The following is an 18,899-nucleotide window of genomic DNA, read 5'->3' as shown; positions in this document are numbered from 1 at the left end:
GCGCAAACCGGTTTTATTGCATTGGTACATATGTTACTAACAAAGCAGTAACATTATGTTAGCTGCAGTTTTGGTACATTTTTTCCCAAATGTGGTACATTTTTTGTCGGTACATCGAAACGCTTTGTACAGAAAAGGAGTTTCAAAGGAATTACAATTTTTAATTGAATTTTAATTTGGCATTTTATTGTTCGATACACTTTAAATAAATGCGTGTGTTTCTTTTTCAAAGGAAATAAAGATTTCAATGATTTAAATTTTAGCAATATTTATGAGTGTGTGGACGGCGCGACATTTTTGCTTTTTCATACTATTTGAATAAGTTTTGATGCCATCCAGATAATTTTTACTCATACTATAAAAAGGATAGGCCCCGATTAATAAAATTGCCATTAAAATAATATTTTGTCTATGGGCTGTGTATTTCGAAGAATTTAAAATATTCACACTTTTCTGGATACCCCAAAAAACATTTTATGGTAAGCCGTTATGAAGTAAAGAACTGCGTTTACATGATTATGTTAGCTCAGTTTTGCGCCGAGTACGGTTTGCTGTTAACGCAAATTAGTCAGTGTTGGAAATCGCATTATATCGATTAATATTGTTATCGTTAAGCAAGTGTTTGGTTCCGCGCCGACTTTTCAAGTTATTCTTGTTGCAACGTTCAAGCCGTGTAGACGTCTTCGGTTTCGTTCATCGCGTGTGCTCAACGTATTTTTAATTTGGTAAACTTGGCTTACACTTACATAGACAGCGACAGTGAGAGAGCGCGCGCGCACACACTGTAGGTGAGAAAACCAGCTTAGAGCGAGTCGACAAGTGTGTCTTCCAAACAGCATCCGCAGCTGTCGTGTGTAACAAAAAGAGTCAAAGCTACCTGTTTATGGTGTGTTGTTTGGCGGATGAGTATAACGTAGAGCGCAACGTCAAATAGCTCAGCTGCAGCTACATCGTACATAGTTAAAAGTTTAATACGCTCAAGCTGAGACGCTGCCGTATCCACAGTCGTCGTGTCTCTCTCTTTGCAATAGCAGCCAAGTAATAGATTGTAGGGTGTGGTGCAAAAATAATTTCAAATAATAAGCGAACAAATAAATACACAAATACAAATATGAGTCGATTCCACCTCAAAATGTTTGATAACCTCTTACCCGCGCTTTTGCTATTTATAACACTCGTCGCGCAACAAGCACAGGCGCAGAGGACACCCACGATTTCATACATCACACAGGAGCAGATCAAGGACATTGGTGGTACCGTCGAATTCGATTGCTCCGTCCAGTATGCCAAAGAATACAATGTAATGTTTGTCAAGACTGATACGGACCCCGTCTTTTTGACCATTGGCTCCACGCTTGTGATTAAAGACTCGCGTTTTTCGCTGCGCTACGATCCGAACTCGTCGACTTACAAACTGCAGATTAAGGATATTCAGGAGACGGATGCTGGCACCTACAGTTGTCAGGTGGTCATCTCGACGGTGCACAAGGTGTCCGCCAATGTGAAATTATCAGTGCGTCGTCCCCCCGTCATCGCCGATAACTCGACACAATCGATAGTCGCCAGCGAAGGCACCGAGGTGCAAATGGAATGCTATGCCAGCGGTTACCCAACTCCAACCGTCACATGGCGTCGTGAAAACAATGCTATTCTGCCAACTGGTGAGTCTTCATTACTCTTTCTACAAATTTCATAACTGCCTACATTATATTTGTACATTTGCGCTCCCCTATCTGACCCCCATATAAGTTACAACGGCGGGCGTTTGACCCAGCACTAAATACACATGACAAGTCCATCTTTTGGGCGCGTTCAATGGGGCCAATGGCTCAGTATTTCTCATTCTCTCTCTCTCTGCCGCTCTGTATGTGTGTTTGTGTGAGTGGCCGTGACTCACTGAGGCGTCACCGTTGGCGTTTGTTTATCCGCTAGTTGGTCGTTTACTTTGCGTGTTTTGCATATTTTTACTATTCCCACCTGTTCTTAACAGCCCTTTTGTTCATTTACTTCATGTTTTTTCACAATGAAAGCACTGTTGAAAACACAAATTCTTGCAAGCTTTGGCGCATTAAGCTTGGATCAGTTTGCTAATACTCTCTTTCCTCTCACCCACACCTTGACGCAGACAGCTCAGTCACACACACACATTCACACGCACTCGCGAGAGAGTTCAAGATCTTGCTCTCACACTCTCTTTTGTTCTCTCTTTGTCCGCTCTGTTTCTTGTGCTCATTTTGAGCGATGCACTTTGTCGGGTTTTACTTTCTTTAGAAAAATACCCATCGACCTGTTGTTTTTATTGCTTTTGTTTAGTTTGCGCGTAGATAGACAATAATAAAATAAAACAATTTGTAGCTAACAGGTACAAAAGGTTCGAAGGTCAGTTCTAATCCTATACAGGTGTGTTGCAGCGTCTTTTCCCAATCTTTTACCTGTTCTCAAGTAGCGTCCGTCTGCGAAGTCATAAACACGGCTTAGCAGCGTTGCTGCAGCAGCCATAATTGATTTTAAAGTATCATTGCGAGTTTAACAAGCTTGCAACGTCATTTGCAACAGCGCACAATATTAATTAGTGTGAACTAATCCCCTAAATGTGAAAAGCGAATACTTGGAATAGTAATATTCAATTGCAATTCCATTTATTTGCTACGGTGAAAATGTATTATGAATAGTTTTAAGAACAAGAACTTAGCGTTTGAATAAGGTGGAACTAAATTAAGAAGAAATTAGAGTTGATGTCATAGAGCTTTCATTATATTAAATACAATAAAAATAGCTTAGAGCGGACAGTGATTAGATTGATAAGACTAAAGGTCACAATTAGCTTATTTTTTCATAGCAAAGTAACTTATTCACATTTTTAAATATATGCACTATCTACACTTGAGACAGTTGGTGTGTTCAAATTCGTAATATTGACGCAGTTAAGAACATTATATTCTATTGAATTTCTCAATAACAATATTCAAAATGGCAGCTAAACGTAAATAAACTTCTCTGGGCTATGATTCACTCTCGCGTCTCCTAGGTTTCAACTCTTAATTTACTTGATTACCGCGCACATTAAAAGATAAGTGGCTGTAAAGGTAAAAGAAAGACACGAAATAGGATTTCTTAATTGTGACTAATGCAGCGATTCATAGGACATAACTGATGGCATCTAAAACATAATAAAGGCTTGCCTGGTACACGCCCCGATTCTTTGGCTGACTGTCAACCATTTCAGTTGGTTGATCAACTTGCGCAATCTTTAATTGCTTTGGCCTTGATTTCCCTTAAATGCGCCCAACTTGGGAGTCTATCAATGAGGTTTATGTTTTTCTTTGTGTGGGATTGCTCGTTTTACAGGGCACTCTTAGCACTTGAAACTGAAAGCTACTTAAGGCCCTAGGTTTTATATATAGGTTTTACATAGAAGTTGGGCTTGATGTGGGAGCGGGAGTTTTTGGACACGCTCGAGGGATTTGCTTGAATGCCAGAACTGGCTTAACTTCTGGCTTGCTTGCTTGCTACACACACGCGCACACAATAAATCAAAGGCAAATCGCCAGAGCCTTTGCCATGTCCATGTGCCAATGTTTGCTTACCTTACGCTTAGGAGGAGGTGGTGGAAGATGAGGAGTAGAAGCTGGAGCAGCCCTTGCGCGGAGTTTCACACTTTTTTTTACGCTCTAATTTAAAGCGCTTGGGCAAACAAAAAAACAGCGCCAATGCTTTGAAATGCGCCAACGAGGCGTTGCAAGGCGACTCGAGTGGGTGGAGGATCAGGAGTTGGGAAGCAGGAGCAGAAGCAGCAGCGGCAGCTGTAGCTGGAGTGGGAGTCATGCACTAGAGATGCTTTTATGCAGAGAATTCGCATTCGAGGCATTCGACAACTTCAGCACGCGCAATTGCTTCCGCAACTTGAAAACGTTCCACGTAACGTTTGATGGTCTCTCTCACTCTCTCTCTGGACCAGAGGGGCTCGGGTTCGTGCAAGGAGGACAAGGGCACGAAGAGTTGGGTTCGCAGCAGCAGCAGCAGCAGCAAATGCAAACAAACCGTGTAAAGGGGCAAGGGGCGTTACTGTGTATCAGACACGGTTACGGCTTGGGTGGGTACAGTGCAACAAAAAAAAACAGAGTAAACAACGCTCAAGCAACAACAGCAACAAGAAGCGGGAACAGCAGGAACAACAAGAACAACAGGAGCACAAAGCCACCGTGTGGCCATGTCGAATGTGTTGAGCCCCTTTTCGTTATAGCGGAACATAATTTTTATTTTGATAGCCCGACAAATACAATACAAAATACAATATACAAAATACAAAATATATATAAATTACAAGCCAAAAAGGTGAAATCCTCTCCCCTCCCCACCGCATACCCTTCGCACCCCTGCCCTATGCGCTGTTGTAAAATGCAAACAAACAAGCTGCGAGTGAAATAAAAGCCTGTTGGCCAAGGCTCTTCTAAGCAACCCCTACCCTATAGAGGACCTAGAGGATTGGGCTACGCCTTTGCCGCTGGCAGGGAAGGAGGAGAACCCCCGAGAACAGAGGCCGAAGGAACCCCTAATCAGACGCTTCCGTTGAACCTTGTTGTTGTGTTTTTTAGCAAACTACAAACAAAGGGTGGGCCATTAGTTCTTTACGAGCACACGATCTTTGACTTTGCATAGAGAAAAGATAGAGAGAGAGAGAGATAGTAGCAAAGAGAGAGAGACAACAAGTTCGTAGTGCAATTTGTGCGTTGCCATGCAAATCAATTAGTTACTCGTGACTCGATTCGAGTTTCATAAAGTCAAAGCGTAAACAGAAAGTATTCGATATGGGCGACACTTGCACCTGGCGATAGCTTCAGCTCGTCTTAGCTTCAAGCATGCTTAGCCAAGCACAAATGCATTGACCAATGATTTATTCATGTTTTTTGTATATGGTATGAGGCAATAACAATGCGTTTGCCATAATAAAACTCACCTTGGCCCAACTCGGAGCGTCACGTGAGGTATTTTGTTTTTTTTTTTTTTTTTTCTTTTTGGGTTTATTTTCATTATTTTGAGAACTCTGTCGAAGGGAAAAGTGAGTAAGAGAGGAGAAACAACGGCTGTGTTTGCTAAAAAACAAATAAACCAATTTGCAATATGCTGCGCAAGGCGTTTGCAATTGAATTCGGTTGAGTTGAACCCGAAATATTTCAAACGATGCCAGCTGTCGTCATCATGCGAGGGCAGCTCAAAGATTAAGCGAGATATTGATACTACACGCTTCAGAAAACGTTATCTTTTGTTTACAATTAATAGGCACTCGACTCATCCACCCTATTTGGCATTAGTTGGGCAATTTCGCAATATGCCTTTGTTGTTATGATCTCTCAGTGTCAGACAGGAAGCGTCTGCATGGATAAATAAATTTGAGCGCGACTCAAAGATATCCGGCTGCTTAGATCCTAATCGAGCGATAAGATCAGCGGCAATTCGCTTGAATAAACATTTTGTTGGCATCGCCAATTGACACTAATTGGACTATTATATGCAGCCAAGCAGTCGAGTAGGGCATTGATGGGTCTAAAGATCAGATCACTGAGTTTACATATATGATCACATCTTTCTAGCCACACTCTCTTCTCTGCTCTCCCTTTGCTACAGAGTCAAGCGCAGCCCCTGCTTCGAGTTCAAAGCTTCCCCCTTTGGAAATAAAACGGAGCTACTTAAGCGTAAAAACGTTTATGCAAATTACAAAAACAAACTCAATGAGTGTGATGAGTACAACGAGTTTTCGAGTACTCCAATTTTGTAATGAAATATCAAATGCAATTTGGCGTTGGAGTTCTTGAAAGTTGGCTTAACTAGCTCAAGGGTGCAAAAGCATAATATGCAAATCGCGCAGCACAATTTTATGATGAAATTTACGCTAAAACATTTCGATGCGCAATTGATGCGACACTCGAAATCGCAGCGGGGCGTGGCACAAATTAGTTATTGCCACCGCCCATTCCTCCAAGTCCCACTCACTCGACTGGAATTGAATTTGGTTGTTTGGACCACTCCAGAGCAATCCAAATATTTGCGAGTAATTATGTTTTGCACACACAGAACACACATGGAATATTAAGCAGCGAGGATGAATTTATGTTTTATTATTGCATATGCAAGCAGAATTCCCCGACCCGCTTCCTGCTCCTGTTCCCTTTATCCTGCAGTCAAAGAGGAAATGAATATGGGCAAAACAAAGTTGTGTGAGTGCTTGTAAGTGTCTTTCTCTCTTGTGTTTTATGCATTATGGCGCTTGTTCTAGTTGCAGACTCAAAAGAAACAACGATAAAACAACAGCCGCAACAACAAAAACAACACAAACAAAAACTACAACAACGATGACGTACTGAAAAACTTGTTTATAAATGTTGGTTGCTGGGGCAACGACCACATGACAAAGCGGCCAACACAACTGCCTGCCGACTGCGACTTGGGCTTGCACTGGAACTTGGACTCTGACTGACCACGATTCGTTCCCTTCTCTCTCTCTTCCCCTCTCTAACCCCTTTGACTTTATCACTCTCTGTCTCTGGCTGCAATCGACTGAAAGTTACTTCTACTCGCACTAACTTGTTAGTTAATTGCACGGCTTTTATTATGGCCCATCCCCATTTCCATCTCCAACTCGCAACTCCATTTGTGCCCTCCTCAGGCTATACTATTTGGGTTGTGCGCCACAATATTTCCATAACCAGCACTTAAAGTAAGTCTCAACCTTTGCTTACGTACAAGCTCGCCTTATTCTAGAGTCGAGTAGACTTCAACGGCTAAAATTGTCGATTGGTATGAAAGATAGCTGTCGCGTTGCAAGAACGAAATAAACGGCGGAAAAGGTGGAAGAGAAATCATAATTTATTGATGCATCAATAATCATAAAATTATGGTATTAAATGGAAAATATTTCAAAGTTGATAACTATTTTAGATTTGTATATAAAAATGAAATCTTTTAATAGAAAGTTTCGTAAGGTTAGTAAAAAGTGTCCATGTTTAGAAAAGGTTAAAACAATTATTTATTTATTAAAGAAATATAATTTATTTCCGGCTTAGAGAGTGTTTTCACCTAGCTCAATAAATGTAAAATATGTACAACTAAACGATTTCGATTATACCATCCTTGAATCTACTAAAAAGTTTCTAAGATATAGAAAGTGTTTATTCTAGATTCAACACAACAAATGTTGATAGACACAATTAAACTGATTGACACGAGTTTGTTGTTTTAAGGAATATGTTCAAAATTTACCAGTATTTTACCCCAAACAAAAATGATTTATTGATATTACGTTTTTGTTTATTTATATTTACGTACAGTAAGCAAACAAATCTCAATTTCTTTTCATCAGAAAAGTGTGATAAATAACCAAAATATCACAAAATGACCACACATTAGTTTCTTCTGTCCTTTTTTTGGATTGTCGCCATTTTGCAGTTGCTGTCAGGATTTATTTCGTAATTGAAAACGCTCGTTGCAACCATTTTCCCTTCAATAGAGTTAAATCTCCTGCTTACATACTCGTATATGGTATTTATATAGGATTCTCACTGGGTATTGTGCTACTCGCTTATCACACTAAATTCACGTATTTCCAGCAATTCCATTATTTATTTAGCACTTTCCACGTTGTGTCGGCTTTTTAAGCCTTATCCAGGTTGAAATACGGGCTGCGGTGCCATTCGGTGTTTGTTTTCCAGATATTCGTAATGTTTGTTTAGGCACAACGGACTTGTCAGATTTATTGTGCGACTATTCTCAGATTTCCCTTTCTTTTTTGGTTGGTTGGGTGTTGTATAATTGCCATTTTATTAGTGGGTTCTTAAGATTTGTTGCTATACATTTGTGGATGATGTCGATGACGATGATGGTGGTGCAGTCTGGGAATGGAATTCAATTACGACGACATTTTCCGAAAAATGTAAACTCCACAAAAACTCAATTGACTGGGCCTTTTATGCTTGCCTCTTTTGGGGGCGGTTCTCAGTTTTCAGTTGTGAATTCTGAGCTCTGAGCTCTGGAGTGTAGTTGAGCTCAATCCAATAAATGGCATACCAAGCCACATACTTACGGGTAGCTATAATGTGCTCTACTCGAAGAAATCACTTTTCAAAAGTCAACAACAAAGTCTGTCGCTTCGTCGAGCAATAGGGGGGAAAGTATGCAAGCTGAGGGGAGAGCGAAAGAGAGAGAAGGTGAAGCGTCTATGTCTTGCATGCCTCCGGAGGGTGTCTCGTTGTGGGTTGCGGTTGACGCTGTCGCTGTCGCTCTGCTTGGAGCTGCTGTTGAAGGTTGATGCGTTAGCCACCAAAGTGGGTGCATTCACATGTCTCAAGAGCTTGTTATATGCTCGATATGTGTGTGCCGAGCAGCAGCAGCAACAACAACAACAACTGCTGCTGATGCTGCTCTCATAATGTTGATGTTGCTTGATGAGTTTCGGGTGACAAAACAGGAAGAAGCGACAAATTTGCACAGCCTTGCAATTTTTACAAGAACAACAGCAAACGAATGATGAAGTGATGATGAAAATGAAGTGGAAGAGCAGCAATGGAGCAGACGATGGAGCAAAGGCGAAAAGAAACCAAAGACAGCGTGCAGAGTTGCCAGGTGTTCTTGCTGACATCTCTGAAGATATCAATGTCAAACGAGAGAAACAACCTCAAGTAACTCGACTAATAAAACAGCTGCAAAGCTGAAACTTTGCTGTTGAAAAGCTTATGACTTGAATATGAAAAATTCCACAGAACAGACATTTCCTTTTATTAATTGAGGCATTTGCAGACGTAAGTAACCCAGCTATAAACACTGTAATAAAGAGTACACTTTGCTTGATGAGCAACATACATAAAAGTCAATGTTAACGTTCTAGCTTAATTAAAAAGCTGCAATGAAGCTGTCTTTATAAATTACCAATAAATTAAAAAGGCTATTTTTTGTGCTTGCTCAAACTAATTGCAATCATAGCGGAAAATGCTAGTTTTATCCACAGAAAACGCTAGTTTTTTCTGCTAAAAAAGAATTGAATTTGAAAACCAAACAAATCATGATCTGGAAACATTGAAAAATGATTCTGGAAAAAAAGTGAAAATTGCATTTGAGGCGGCAAACAAAATGTGCGCACTTTTTAATTGGATTTTCGCAAGCTGCTGCTCAGTCATAGAAAGAGAGAGAAACAAATAGTAAAAGAGACAGACAGACTGAAGGGAGAGAATGCCCTAAAGCTTGAGTGAAACTCGGGGAAACAACATGGAAATGGAATTGAGAATGGGCTGGGTTTGTGCCTGGGACTGGGTCTCGGTCTGGGACAGGTTCAGGTTTTGGTTTTGGTTTTGGATTTGGTTCTGGCTACTGGGTCTGCAAGTGTGCAGCGGGCGCAAATAATATGAAATGTCATTAAAAGCGCACCCGTTTGCCAGCCTATGACGATGATGATGATGATGAAGTTGTTGTTGTTGGCAATAACGATGATGACGACGCTTTGATTATGATGAGTCACACGTGGTTGTTGCCGTTGCCGTTGCTGTCGCTGTCGTGCTGCATTAACATTCATAATTTCCACATGACAACGCTTAAAGTCAGTTCATAAGTTCATAGAACCGTTGGAAACCAAAACAAACCCGAACCGTTGACATTTGAAGAGTCGCCGCTCGTTGCATGCCACTGCCGCGTTGCTTGCAACTTGTGCACGGTAACTTCGTTTGGCAAACGCCAAAGACGAAAAAGAAAACAACTCAAAGCAGACACCGGCAAGTAAAAGAAAAGAAATTCGCAGGAAATTGAAAGGGAAAAAACAAATATGGCCTCAGGCGACAAGGAAGCGATAGCAATGCCAATTCCCAGTGGGGAAAGGGAATGCAGACGCACTGCGCTTATTTATTTAGCTTTCCTTTCCATTTTCGTTTTTTTTTGGCACACGTCTTTCCCCCCACTTTCAACTGCGATGTTTCCGATGAGGGCTGTCCGTCCGTCCGTCCGTTTCGAAAATCGCCCCGGCGTAGAGCTGTGATTGGTGCAGATGGATTTTTGATATTTTTGCATGCCATTTAATTTCCATGCGGCGCGTTAAACGGTGGTTGTTTTACGGCCGTAACTGACGAGCCGGCTGCCAAAATGGCGGCATCAACAACTCACACGTTAGTTTCCCAAAAAAAAAAAGAAACATATTAGGAGTTTGAGGTACAGCAGCAACCCTTCAGTTTCCCAGCAACTTGTCACAAATTTTCCAAGCCAGCGCGCACACCGAAATTAAACACAAATAAACGTTGCCGATAAACAAAAAAAATGTATAAAAATGAAATGTTTAAGTGCCAGAGGTGAAGAGTGGGAAGAGCTGGATGGGGAGAGGTGAGTCTCTAAGCATAGAGCCACGTTTGCTGGCTCGTAAAATATGGCTCAAAAACTCAACAGCTTTTGGACATTTTTGACGGGTCGCTGAAAGTCATTCAAGCGTCTGAAGAAGCAGCAGCAGCAGCGATGTTGCAGCTGAGCTGAACCCAGTGAACCTGCCACACATTCCCCTACCACCTGCTCCCCCTCTCTCACTCTCTCTCCCTCTACACTTTGAATGCATTTCCTCTGAGTCGGCATTTTGAGCAAGCAGCCAGGGATGCACAAAGAGGCCTTGTTACATTTCGCATCCTTTGCCTAAACTACCTGGAAAATGAAGCTACCTGAATGTGCTGAGGAGGAGGCAACGCAACGTCGACGCAACTTCGTCAAAAGGTTTCTTTGCCCATTTCTGCTTTTACTTGTGCTGCATCATCTTCTCACCTTGCCCTTGCACCTTGCACAATTTTCCTTTCTACCGCTCTGTCTTTAACTGACAATTTATCTCTGTTTCTCTCCAACTCCATTCCCGTTCTCGATCTCGTTCTCGTTCTGGCTGTGTTTGCCCAAAGGGACGGCATTGTTGTTGTTGCTCTTGTGTTGCTAGACTGGTTGCTGGCTTCCTTGGCCTGGCTTAAACAAATGCCACGGCACTGTTGGATTTTTCATTACCAACACCAGGTCCGCTCCTCCACCTCCTCCTGCCACTCTTTGCGTGTGTTTTTCTTTCATTAGTTAGCATCGGTTGGCAACGCAGCAAGCAGATTTTCCCGCACGTCATCCTGCCGTAGCAAAGTGTTTTTAATTCTCTCATTAGTAACTGAAATTACAGCGCAGCATTTAGACACCGAGATGCAGCACCGTCAGCGTCAGAGACTGAGACAGAGACAGAGATAGAGTCAGTGTGCTGCATTTCCGGCATCATCTCTCTCTCTCTCGCTCTCTTCTCATTCGGTGTCTCTTTCTGATGCGGGCACTCAGCATTTTCTCATTAATTTGATGGTGTCAGTTCTTGTTCTCAATTTGTCATTTTAAAAGCGTGTTATTATCCCAGTCAAATAAGAGTTTCTGAGCCGTTGAAATAACTATCAAATTAAAGACTTCACTTGCTTGATATATGAGAACTGCAGTCATTAAGGGATCCTCGATTTTAACAACCCTTCGACGAGAACTACAACTGCAACATTTGCTAATGAGTTTCAAGTCAAAACAAAACAACATTCATCCATCAACTATTGAGTACATTTTCCCTACAACTGCCTCCTCGAATTTCATTTGCGTACTAAATATTCAGTTAGAGCGTCACACACACAAAATTCTTGAGACATAATTCATGCATTGACTTTAATTATAAACATGCCAAAGAAATGAGTGTGTGGAGGCGGCAGAGGCAGACTCGGAGTCGGAGGCAATAAAAATCGAGAAAATGCCAAGTGAAGACTGTCTCTGCATGTTTAATAAGCAATTAAATGTTTCTCTCTTTTATCTTTTGTTTTTGTCTGTTTCGCCAGTCTTCTGCGCCACGCCCCAATTAACACAACTAACGGCTACAATTTAGCCCGATCTGACCTCTATATGTGTGCGTATATCTAACCATCTGAACAACGTAGCTAACACTCAGTTTTGGCTGTACTATTTCTTACTCTGTTGTAATATATTCCTTTGTATTTACGTGTAGCTCGTTCTGCCTTTGCCGCTGACTTTGATCTTCTACACAGCAAGAAATAAAATAATTGATTTTTAAATTAACTGAAAAAATCAACTGAAAATTTGTTCAGTCTAGATTATTATAAATTGAGTTGCGCAATTCTAATTTTTTATTTGAATTATTTAATCTGAATATATCAAGTCTATTGCGAATATGACGTAAACAATATTTTTTGTATACACATATGTTTAGTTTTTTGATATTTTTTTAAATAACCAAAATGAATGAATGACTGACTAATTAAAATTATTTCAGAACTTTAACATACTCGGAATCTGTGTTTGAATTTAAAATTTTGAAAACTGTGTTGGCTTTTTCGTGATTTTTGTCTCTCTGCATATTCCACTTATTTACCTGTCACGCTGCTGCACTTAACCCGCTTTTGGTGACACTATCCACAGCAACGGGCCAAAGAGATTCACATTTCTGGGCAATTAAGCAAAGCCTGCATTAGATGTACCACGAGTGAGAGTACTCTAATGGCATGTGTTTGCTCTGTGTTCTGTGTGGCTCATATTCCAAAATGAATTTGTTGCGCTGCCCGCATGCTCGTTTCAGAGCAAGGCATCATCATCATCATCTAAAGTATTTCAATTGAAGCCCAAAAATGTTGAGCAAAGCAATTTCATTGGATGCTATGTCTCTCTTGCTCTTAACCCATTCGGTTGGTTGCTCTGACTCGTCTGTCAATTCAAAATTTAATCAAATGCGTTACTTCGATTCCCAGGCGCAATTAATTTGAAATGTTTCAAATGAATGAACATGTGCGTGCCTGTCCTCTTCCTCCCTCTCCACCCACTTTACCCGCATATTGCATATGCACATTTTGCATAAAGTCTTTACACAAGCATGAAGCATATATTTCTGGTCAACGCACTGAGCTCTCTCTCGTCGTAGTTTCTGTCAATTGTTTAAGCCTGAATTGTTTTGGCAAATGTTTGAAGAGTCCCAGTCAGCAGCAGGCAGCAACGTCAGTGCGATAAGGCCATGAGGAATCCAAGGCAAACGAGTTGGCAGATACATGCTACATATAAATTAAAGGGAAAGACGACAGCGAGGATGGTTGGGGTACACAGGTAACGGGGGTGCACTGCACTCGTTTGCAGTCATTGCAACTTACTGCGGCAACTTCCGGTTATGAACTCGAGTCAACTGAGCACCTTTTGCACTCGTTTCCCATTTGTTCCCACCTCGCATTCGCATTCCCATTCACGTTTACGCTTCAGTTGCTTGATGCAATACCCAAAACACCCCGCGCCCACACCCCCGTTGCAGCTGTTCCCCTGTGGACGGTGGAGAGGAGCAGGCTTTCAAAATTAGTTGCAAAAACGTTGCTGGCTGCTTCACTAAATGGTTTGCTTGTTAGAGGTCATTAACGTGGCCATTGTTACAGCCACTCCACGAGACAATTAAAAGGTCACCCAGTCGTCGGTCGACAGCGGATGCGCCCAGCGCCGCCTCATTAAAACTGTGATTTCACTGCGCAAACACAAAAGGCGCAACGCTTGACTCTATTGATACCCAACCGAAAAAAGAACATAAAAACCGACACTGACACACTTGAACACCGTTTGCACATTATTAATGGACCTTTTTCCTCATTTTCCGATTACAGATAGCGCCACCTATGTGGGCAACATACTGCGCATCAAGTCACTGAAGAAGGAGGATCGCGGCACCTACTATTGTGTGGCCGACAACGGTGTCAGCAAGGGCGATCGTCGTAACATCAACGTTGAGGTGGAATTTGCCCCCGTTATCACCGTGCCACGTCCTCGCCTCGGCCAAGCGTTGCAGTACGACATGGATCTGGAGTGCCACATTGAGGCGTATCCCCCGCCAGCGATTGTGTGGACCAAGGATGACATTCAGCTGGCCAACAATCAGCATTACACCATCTCGCATTTCGCCACCGCCGATGAGTACACCGATTCGACGTTGCGTGTGATCACCATCGAGAAGCGTCAGTATGGCGACTATGTGTGCAAGGCCACCAATCGCTTTGGCGATGCCGAGGCGCGTGTCAATCTCTTCGAGACAATTGTGCCCGTCTGCCCGCCGGCCTGTGGTCAGGCGTACTATGGCGGTGCCGAGCACATTGCCGCCTCGGCCTCCTCGTTTGCTCTGCTTGGCATTTTGCTTGCCCTGCTCTTTGCCAGATAAGCCAATTAATGTAGCCAACCCACCAGCAACACAACCAGACTACGATGCTCCACGCTCCTCCATATCTAATCCAAAAGCAAACCCATCAATCAGCTCTTGATTATATACAAAACATATACATATTTATAGCGTATATAGAATCACATTACAAGTAATAGACATCACTCAAAACTGTAGACGAAACGTGTCGCAATCTAACATATAATTGGAAACTTTTTTCTTTATTTGGCAGCTCTTATATTAAGTTCTTGTTCTACTTATTGTTTTCCATGTCAATGATACAAAACGTCCAACCTTATATGTTAAGTTAAGTATGATAAGTTCAACGAATGGAATCATCTCCTCTTATAAACTAATCTGATAGCACATAAATCGAACCAAATCGAATCTCCCCCAAACTCACATTCCAATTGGTGTCCCGTCCGTAATATATGTTCTTTTTTTATAATCTGTATATTTTTAAATATTTTGATAAGACAATGACTATATTCTCGAGTACATTATGTAATACAATACAAAACAAAATCAAGCCAAGTTCAACACAAGTAACGCTGTCTAAGATCATTCCGCTTTACATGATAATTAACTGAGAATATTTTATTTTTTATTAAATAAATAATAAAGTATTTTCTTGCTGCAATGTAATTAAGTTGAAATAAATCTGTCAATTAATTACTGCATTTACAATTCGAGACAAAGATACACATATACGAACGAACGATGAATCCAACAACAAAATCGTTAGCTCTTATGCAATATTCGAATTATTTACTTTTGAATAACAATTAAAAACCCATTTTTTTGTGGGTGTACATAATATAATTAAATGATTCGACTTTGTAATAAAAAAAAAGAAAATACATGTGAAAATCCAATAATTTATTCTTTTTATTTAAACAATTTTATAGTTGCAGTTTTACTGCCAATGGGATTACTTACTTAACAACTATTTTTTTTTAGAACCGCCTGAAGTGGCAATGCGATAATACAAATTAAATTCTGATTCATAGTCCGCAAAACAGGCGCCATTGAATGTCCTCTTCGGCGGCACATATTTGTGCAAAGCATTGTCCATAGCAAAGTGATAAATACGATTGACTTTTTGCAATTGAAGTTGCCCTTTCACACCCAACGCCTTAATGTTGTCGAGTAACTGGACAATTTCATCGTGCTGTCTGCGTGCCTTTAGCTTCATATTGTGCGGATCAACTGTGGAGAATAGACGACGGAAATGACACGGAAGGGCCAACGACATAGTCTCGAGTATGAGCTTACCAATTAATGGCTTCAAATTCAATTTCAAGTCAGACGAAAGTGCGGCAATTGCCGACGCCCACAAAATGCGTTTGTTAACTTCCTGCAGGGCGCCATAGGGTGTTAGCAGATGGCCCGGTGCCAGTTGCACGGTGGAGGCCAGCTCCTGGGATTCCACGATAAGCGGATTGGCCGAAATCAAAAATGAACTAAGGGCAGGCACAAATATTTTAAATACGAGCTATATACAATCATCTAGTTGGCAAACTCACCATGCGCTTGGAATGCAGCTCAACTTTTCCAGTGGTATTTCAGCAAATGTGTTCAACTCGATGAGATGACAAGGTAACGACGAACCCGAGCCGAAGGCCATGACAGCAGTTGAGTTGAATGCACCAGGCATCAGAGTTGTATTGTCTAAACTCCGAAGAAGTGTAGAATTCGCCACACTGGTATTCGCATCGATATCCAGTTTAGTGCTGGACAAGACATTGTCATTTGTTAGACAGAAGCTGCTCTCCATGCTCATTAGTGACATGTTACCCTTTAGCTTTGAGCTGAGGAACTGCGACTTGGTATTGTGAGTCATGTCATTCAGCATGTTTTTCATTATGTTCTTGTTGTAAAGGATCTTCTCTTTGATCTGCGACATCTGCTCCATATCGTGATGAATACGATTAATGGCTATATTACTTTCACGATACATTTCCCTAATTGAGCCGAGCAGCATTTCATGGTTTTCCAATTGCTTGGCGCCCGACACGAGATCCATGCGCAGTTTCTCAATCTGCTCGGTGAGGAATTCGTTCTGGGACTGATAGAAATTGCGCATATTGAATTGAAGTATAAAATCGGATATGATGTCTTCGCTGCCTTCGTCGTCCTCGTCACTGGTGATCCCATTGAAGTTGTTTACCTTCTTCTGCAGTTCATCCACAAATATACCATAGACCTGAGCAAAGCGCTCCTCTAGCTGCGCCACTTCGTTCCGAGCGTTTACATACTTTGCCGCCATACCAAATAAATCTCCTTTGGTCTTCAGCAATTTAACATCAAAGTTGTCCAACTTTGGCTTGGACAAATCTTGATTAGCAATACTTTTTTTATTCATATTCATCACGTGCTCTAGCTGCTTATCCATCATCTTCATGATGACATTGAAGATCAGTACATTTGGTGTGTCGCCAAATATCTCACGCATTTGTGACCACAACTGCGTCTTGGCTTCCACAAGTTGATGTGCGTTATTGCCATGGGTATTGCAAATGTTGTAAAAATTGCCAAGTTCTTTAAGCGCCTTTTCCACGTCTTTGGACGCCAGTCTTTCGCTGGCATTTTTGGTGCTAAGCTTGACCGGCATTGTGGCTATGATTTGCTGCTTTATTTGTTGTTCTTGCTCAAACTTTTTATTCAAATCCTCTAGTTTCAATTCAAGTATATCGTGACGTGATTGGAGCACATCATTCTTGTGACTTACGTTGGTTATTTGAATATCTACGATAATGCATAGAATTGTATTTCAATATAATTCTGTTAATTATTTAACTTACTCTTATTTTTGATGATGGCAGCAACATTGTCACATTCCTTCTTCTCCTCCGTCATCTTCTCTTTAGCCTTCTCCTTCTTCTTAAGGAGATCTTGCATTCTAAGATGTGTTTGCATCTCCCGCGGCAGAAAGCTGCGCTCACAGACTGGAACCACTTTTCCCTTGAGTTGAACCATTTTTGCAATAAGCAAATTCTCTCTTACTGTTCGTACATTCTCCTGTGCACGGATCCGTGCCTGGAGCTGCATAAATAGTTGCTTATTGGGCGATTTAAAGACGCTGCAAAAGAAAAATTGGGAATGAATGCAAAATCCAAGTGTTGTTGATGAAACTTACTACTTAAGGGCATCATCGCTTGGCATGGCACTTGGCGGACATCCTAAGCTTGTGGCCCAGGTGCGAAATGCTTTTATTTGTTCTTCAAATGGCATATTTTATGTAAAAATCTTAAAATATTTTAAATGTAGCAATGGAGGGCAAATGCCGCAATTTACAAATACACTACACAATAACCAAATATTGGTGTGACCAGAAGCAACATTTCTGAAATATACCAACATACGTAAGCCTCGATAATATTGATTTCGATAAATTTCCATATTTTAGTTTATTATGTACACACCGAAAACGGTTATTGAAATTTAAAATCGTATCTAAGCTAACAAACAAAATTCAACTTATGCACCCAAGCCACATTGAGTGACAAAAGTCTTAGCTAGTGCACAATCCGTACTCTGTGTCCAACGATCAGTAGGACAATTCTTGAAGTACTCCATATATGCGCATCCTAAAACAATGGCTGCGAATGGACTGCACTTGGGTTGCTGCGGACTCATTTGCTGAATTACTGTCAATCTACGCTGCGATTGCGGCTCGCATTTGGCATATGCAGCAGTCAAGGCCTCTACAAAGGCGGAATCATTGGAAAATTTCATTGTTAAGTCATTTCGTATGTGTGCCAAGTTTAGTTGTTTCGGTGCCTGTTGGTACTTTGATGTAGTTAAGATGCATTCCGCCAAACACTGCATAAAAGAGATTTTTGGTAATTTCAACTCATATATATATAGATTAAATTAACTATTTACTGTTGCTGCATCCATAGAGGGTGGTCCATTGTTTTGCTGTCCATTATTAGCTCCCATAATTTGAATTGCACAGTTCTCTGCAATTTGGTCTCGACCTCCATCTCGGCAACATGTAGCAGGGTCCTACATTTTGAGAATTATCCGTTACAGGAGCTCCTATTACACTTTTTATTCACTTACCACTAGTTTAGGAGGTCTTTGACAATCAATAGTCTGGCCAAACACAAATGAATTAAGTGTCAACAGTATAAAAGTTCCAATAATATGAATAGTCGAAATCGCTAAATATTGTATGCTTTCGTTGATGGTTGAAGTAAACTGATAATATAGTTAAAATGAACTCTCGTTTTTATATGCCTCATTCGAGATCAGAGTCAATAGAACATGTACAATCTAAAGACAACTAAGGTACTTAGTGGGGTCAACCACGCAGAACAAATAACTTAGCCCAGGTTCATTGTTGCAGTCCGATAGCATTTGGGCCAATGTCATAACTAATACCATATTTGTCGTTCGTTGACGTTAGAAAAAAGGTTAAAGCTTCGCTGTCCACTTGGTTACGTAAGTGTTTTCATTTCTAAATGGAATTTGTCACTCGCTCAATTAAACAGTAATTTGTGTTCTGACTAAGAGGAAATACAATTACGCTGGGCAATACCCCTGTCATTTTTTCAAGGTGCAAAAACGAAAATAATGCTCGGATAATGCACTCTTTAAGCCAACACACGTTTATGATTATTATAATTCGATAATCAAATTTAAAAAGGGTCAAGCGTTAACGGCCAATTATTACTTGATACTCGTT

General features: G+C 41.0%; 3 protein-coding genes across 3 annotated transcripts; 1 reads left to right on the top strand and 2 right to left on the bottom strand.

Annotated features, from left to right (window-relative positions):
* Window positions 1–649: 649 nt before the first annotated feature.
* Window positions 650–16,187, top strand: LOC132793358 (lachesin). Its single transcript, XM_060803241.1, has 2 exons — window positions 650–1,661; window positions 13,659–16,187. The coding sequence occupies exons 1-2, from the start codon at window positions 1,112–1,114 to the stop codon at window positions 14,204–14,206; spliced, it is 1,098 nt and encodes a 365-aa protein (XP_060659224.1). The 5' UTR covers window positions 650–1,111; the 3' UTR covers window positions 14,207–16,187.
* LOC132793354 (augmin complex subunit dgt5) lies at window positions 14,688–17,524 on the bottom strand. Its single transcript, XM_060803237.1, has 5 exons — window positions 17,346–17,524; window positions 17,011–17,288; window positions 15,733–16,954; window positions 15,482–15,669; window positions 14,688–15,415 (listed from the first exon to the last, which is right to left on the bottom strand). The coding sequence occupies exons 1-5, from the start codon at window positions 17,438–17,440 to the stop codon at window positions 15,153–15,155; spliced, it is 2,046 nt and encodes a 681-aa protein (XP_060659220.1). The 5' UTR covers window positions 17,441–17,524; the 3' UTR covers window positions 14,688–15,152.
* Window positions 17,525–17,610: 86 nt separating this feature from the next.
* On the bottom strand, window positions 17,611–18,761 carry LOC132788101 (uncharacterized). Its single transcript, XM_060795419.1, has 4 exons — window positions 18,741–18,761; window positions 18,275–18,412; window positions 18,095–18,217; window positions 17,611–18,031 (listed from the first exon to the last, which is right to left on the bottom strand). Exons 1-4 carry the CDS (start codon window positions 18,759–18,761, stop codon window positions 17,687–17,689), a joined length of 627 nt encoding a protein of 208 aa, XP_060651402.1. The 3' UTR covers window positions 17,611–17,686.
* Window positions 18,762–18,899: the final 138 nt, after the last annotated feature.

The sequence above is a fragment of the Drosophila nasuta genome, chromosome 3 (genome assembly GCF_023558535.2).
Source record: "Drosophila nasuta strain 15112-1781.00 chromosome 3, ASM2355853v1, whole genome shotgun sequence".
NCBI lineage: Eukaryota > Metazoa > Arthropoda > Insecta > Diptera > Drosophilidae > Drosophila > Drosophila nasuta.
This window is presented reverse-complemented; position numbering and strand designations above follow the sequence as displayed.

What these genes read in the sequence shown, in the direction of transcription:
- LOC132793358 (XM_060803241.1), top strand. Translation starts at nt 1,112, where the DNA reads ATGAGTCGATTCCACCTCAAAATGTTTGATAACCTCTTACCCGCGCTT. An exon ending in CAATGCTATTCTGCCAACTG is followed by an intron (nt 1,662 to 13,658) that starts GTGAGTCTTCAT and finishes TTCCGATTACAG; the next exon opens with ATAGCGCCACCTATGTGGGC.
- LOC132788101 (XM_060795419.1), bottom strand. Translation starts at nt 18,761, where the DNA reads ATGACAGGGGTATTGCCCAGC. An exon ending in TGACAGGGGTATTGCCCAGC is followed by an intron (nt 18,413 to 18,740) that starts GTAATTGTATTT and finishes CTATATTATCAG; the next exon opens with TTTACTTCAACCATCAACGA. An exon ending in AAAGACCTCCTAAACTAGTG is followed by an intron (nt 18,218 to 18,274) that starts GTAAGTGAATAA and finishes CTCAAAATGTAG; the next exon opens with GACCCTGCTACATGTTGCCG.
- LOC132793354 (XM_060803237.1), bottom strand. Translation starts at nt 17,440, where the DNA reads ATGCCATTTGAAGAACAAATAAAAGCATTTCGCACCTGGGCCACAAGC. An exon ending in AGCTGCATTCCAAGCGCATG is followed by an intron (nt 15,670 to 15,732) that starts GTGAGTTTGCCA and finishes GCCTGCCCTTAG; the next exon opens with TTCATTTTTGATTTCGGCCA. An exon ending in GAATTTGAAGCCATTAATTG is followed by an intron (nt 15,416 to 15,481) that starts GTAAGCTCATAC and finishes TATTCTCCACAG; the next exon opens with TTGATCCGCACAATATGAAG.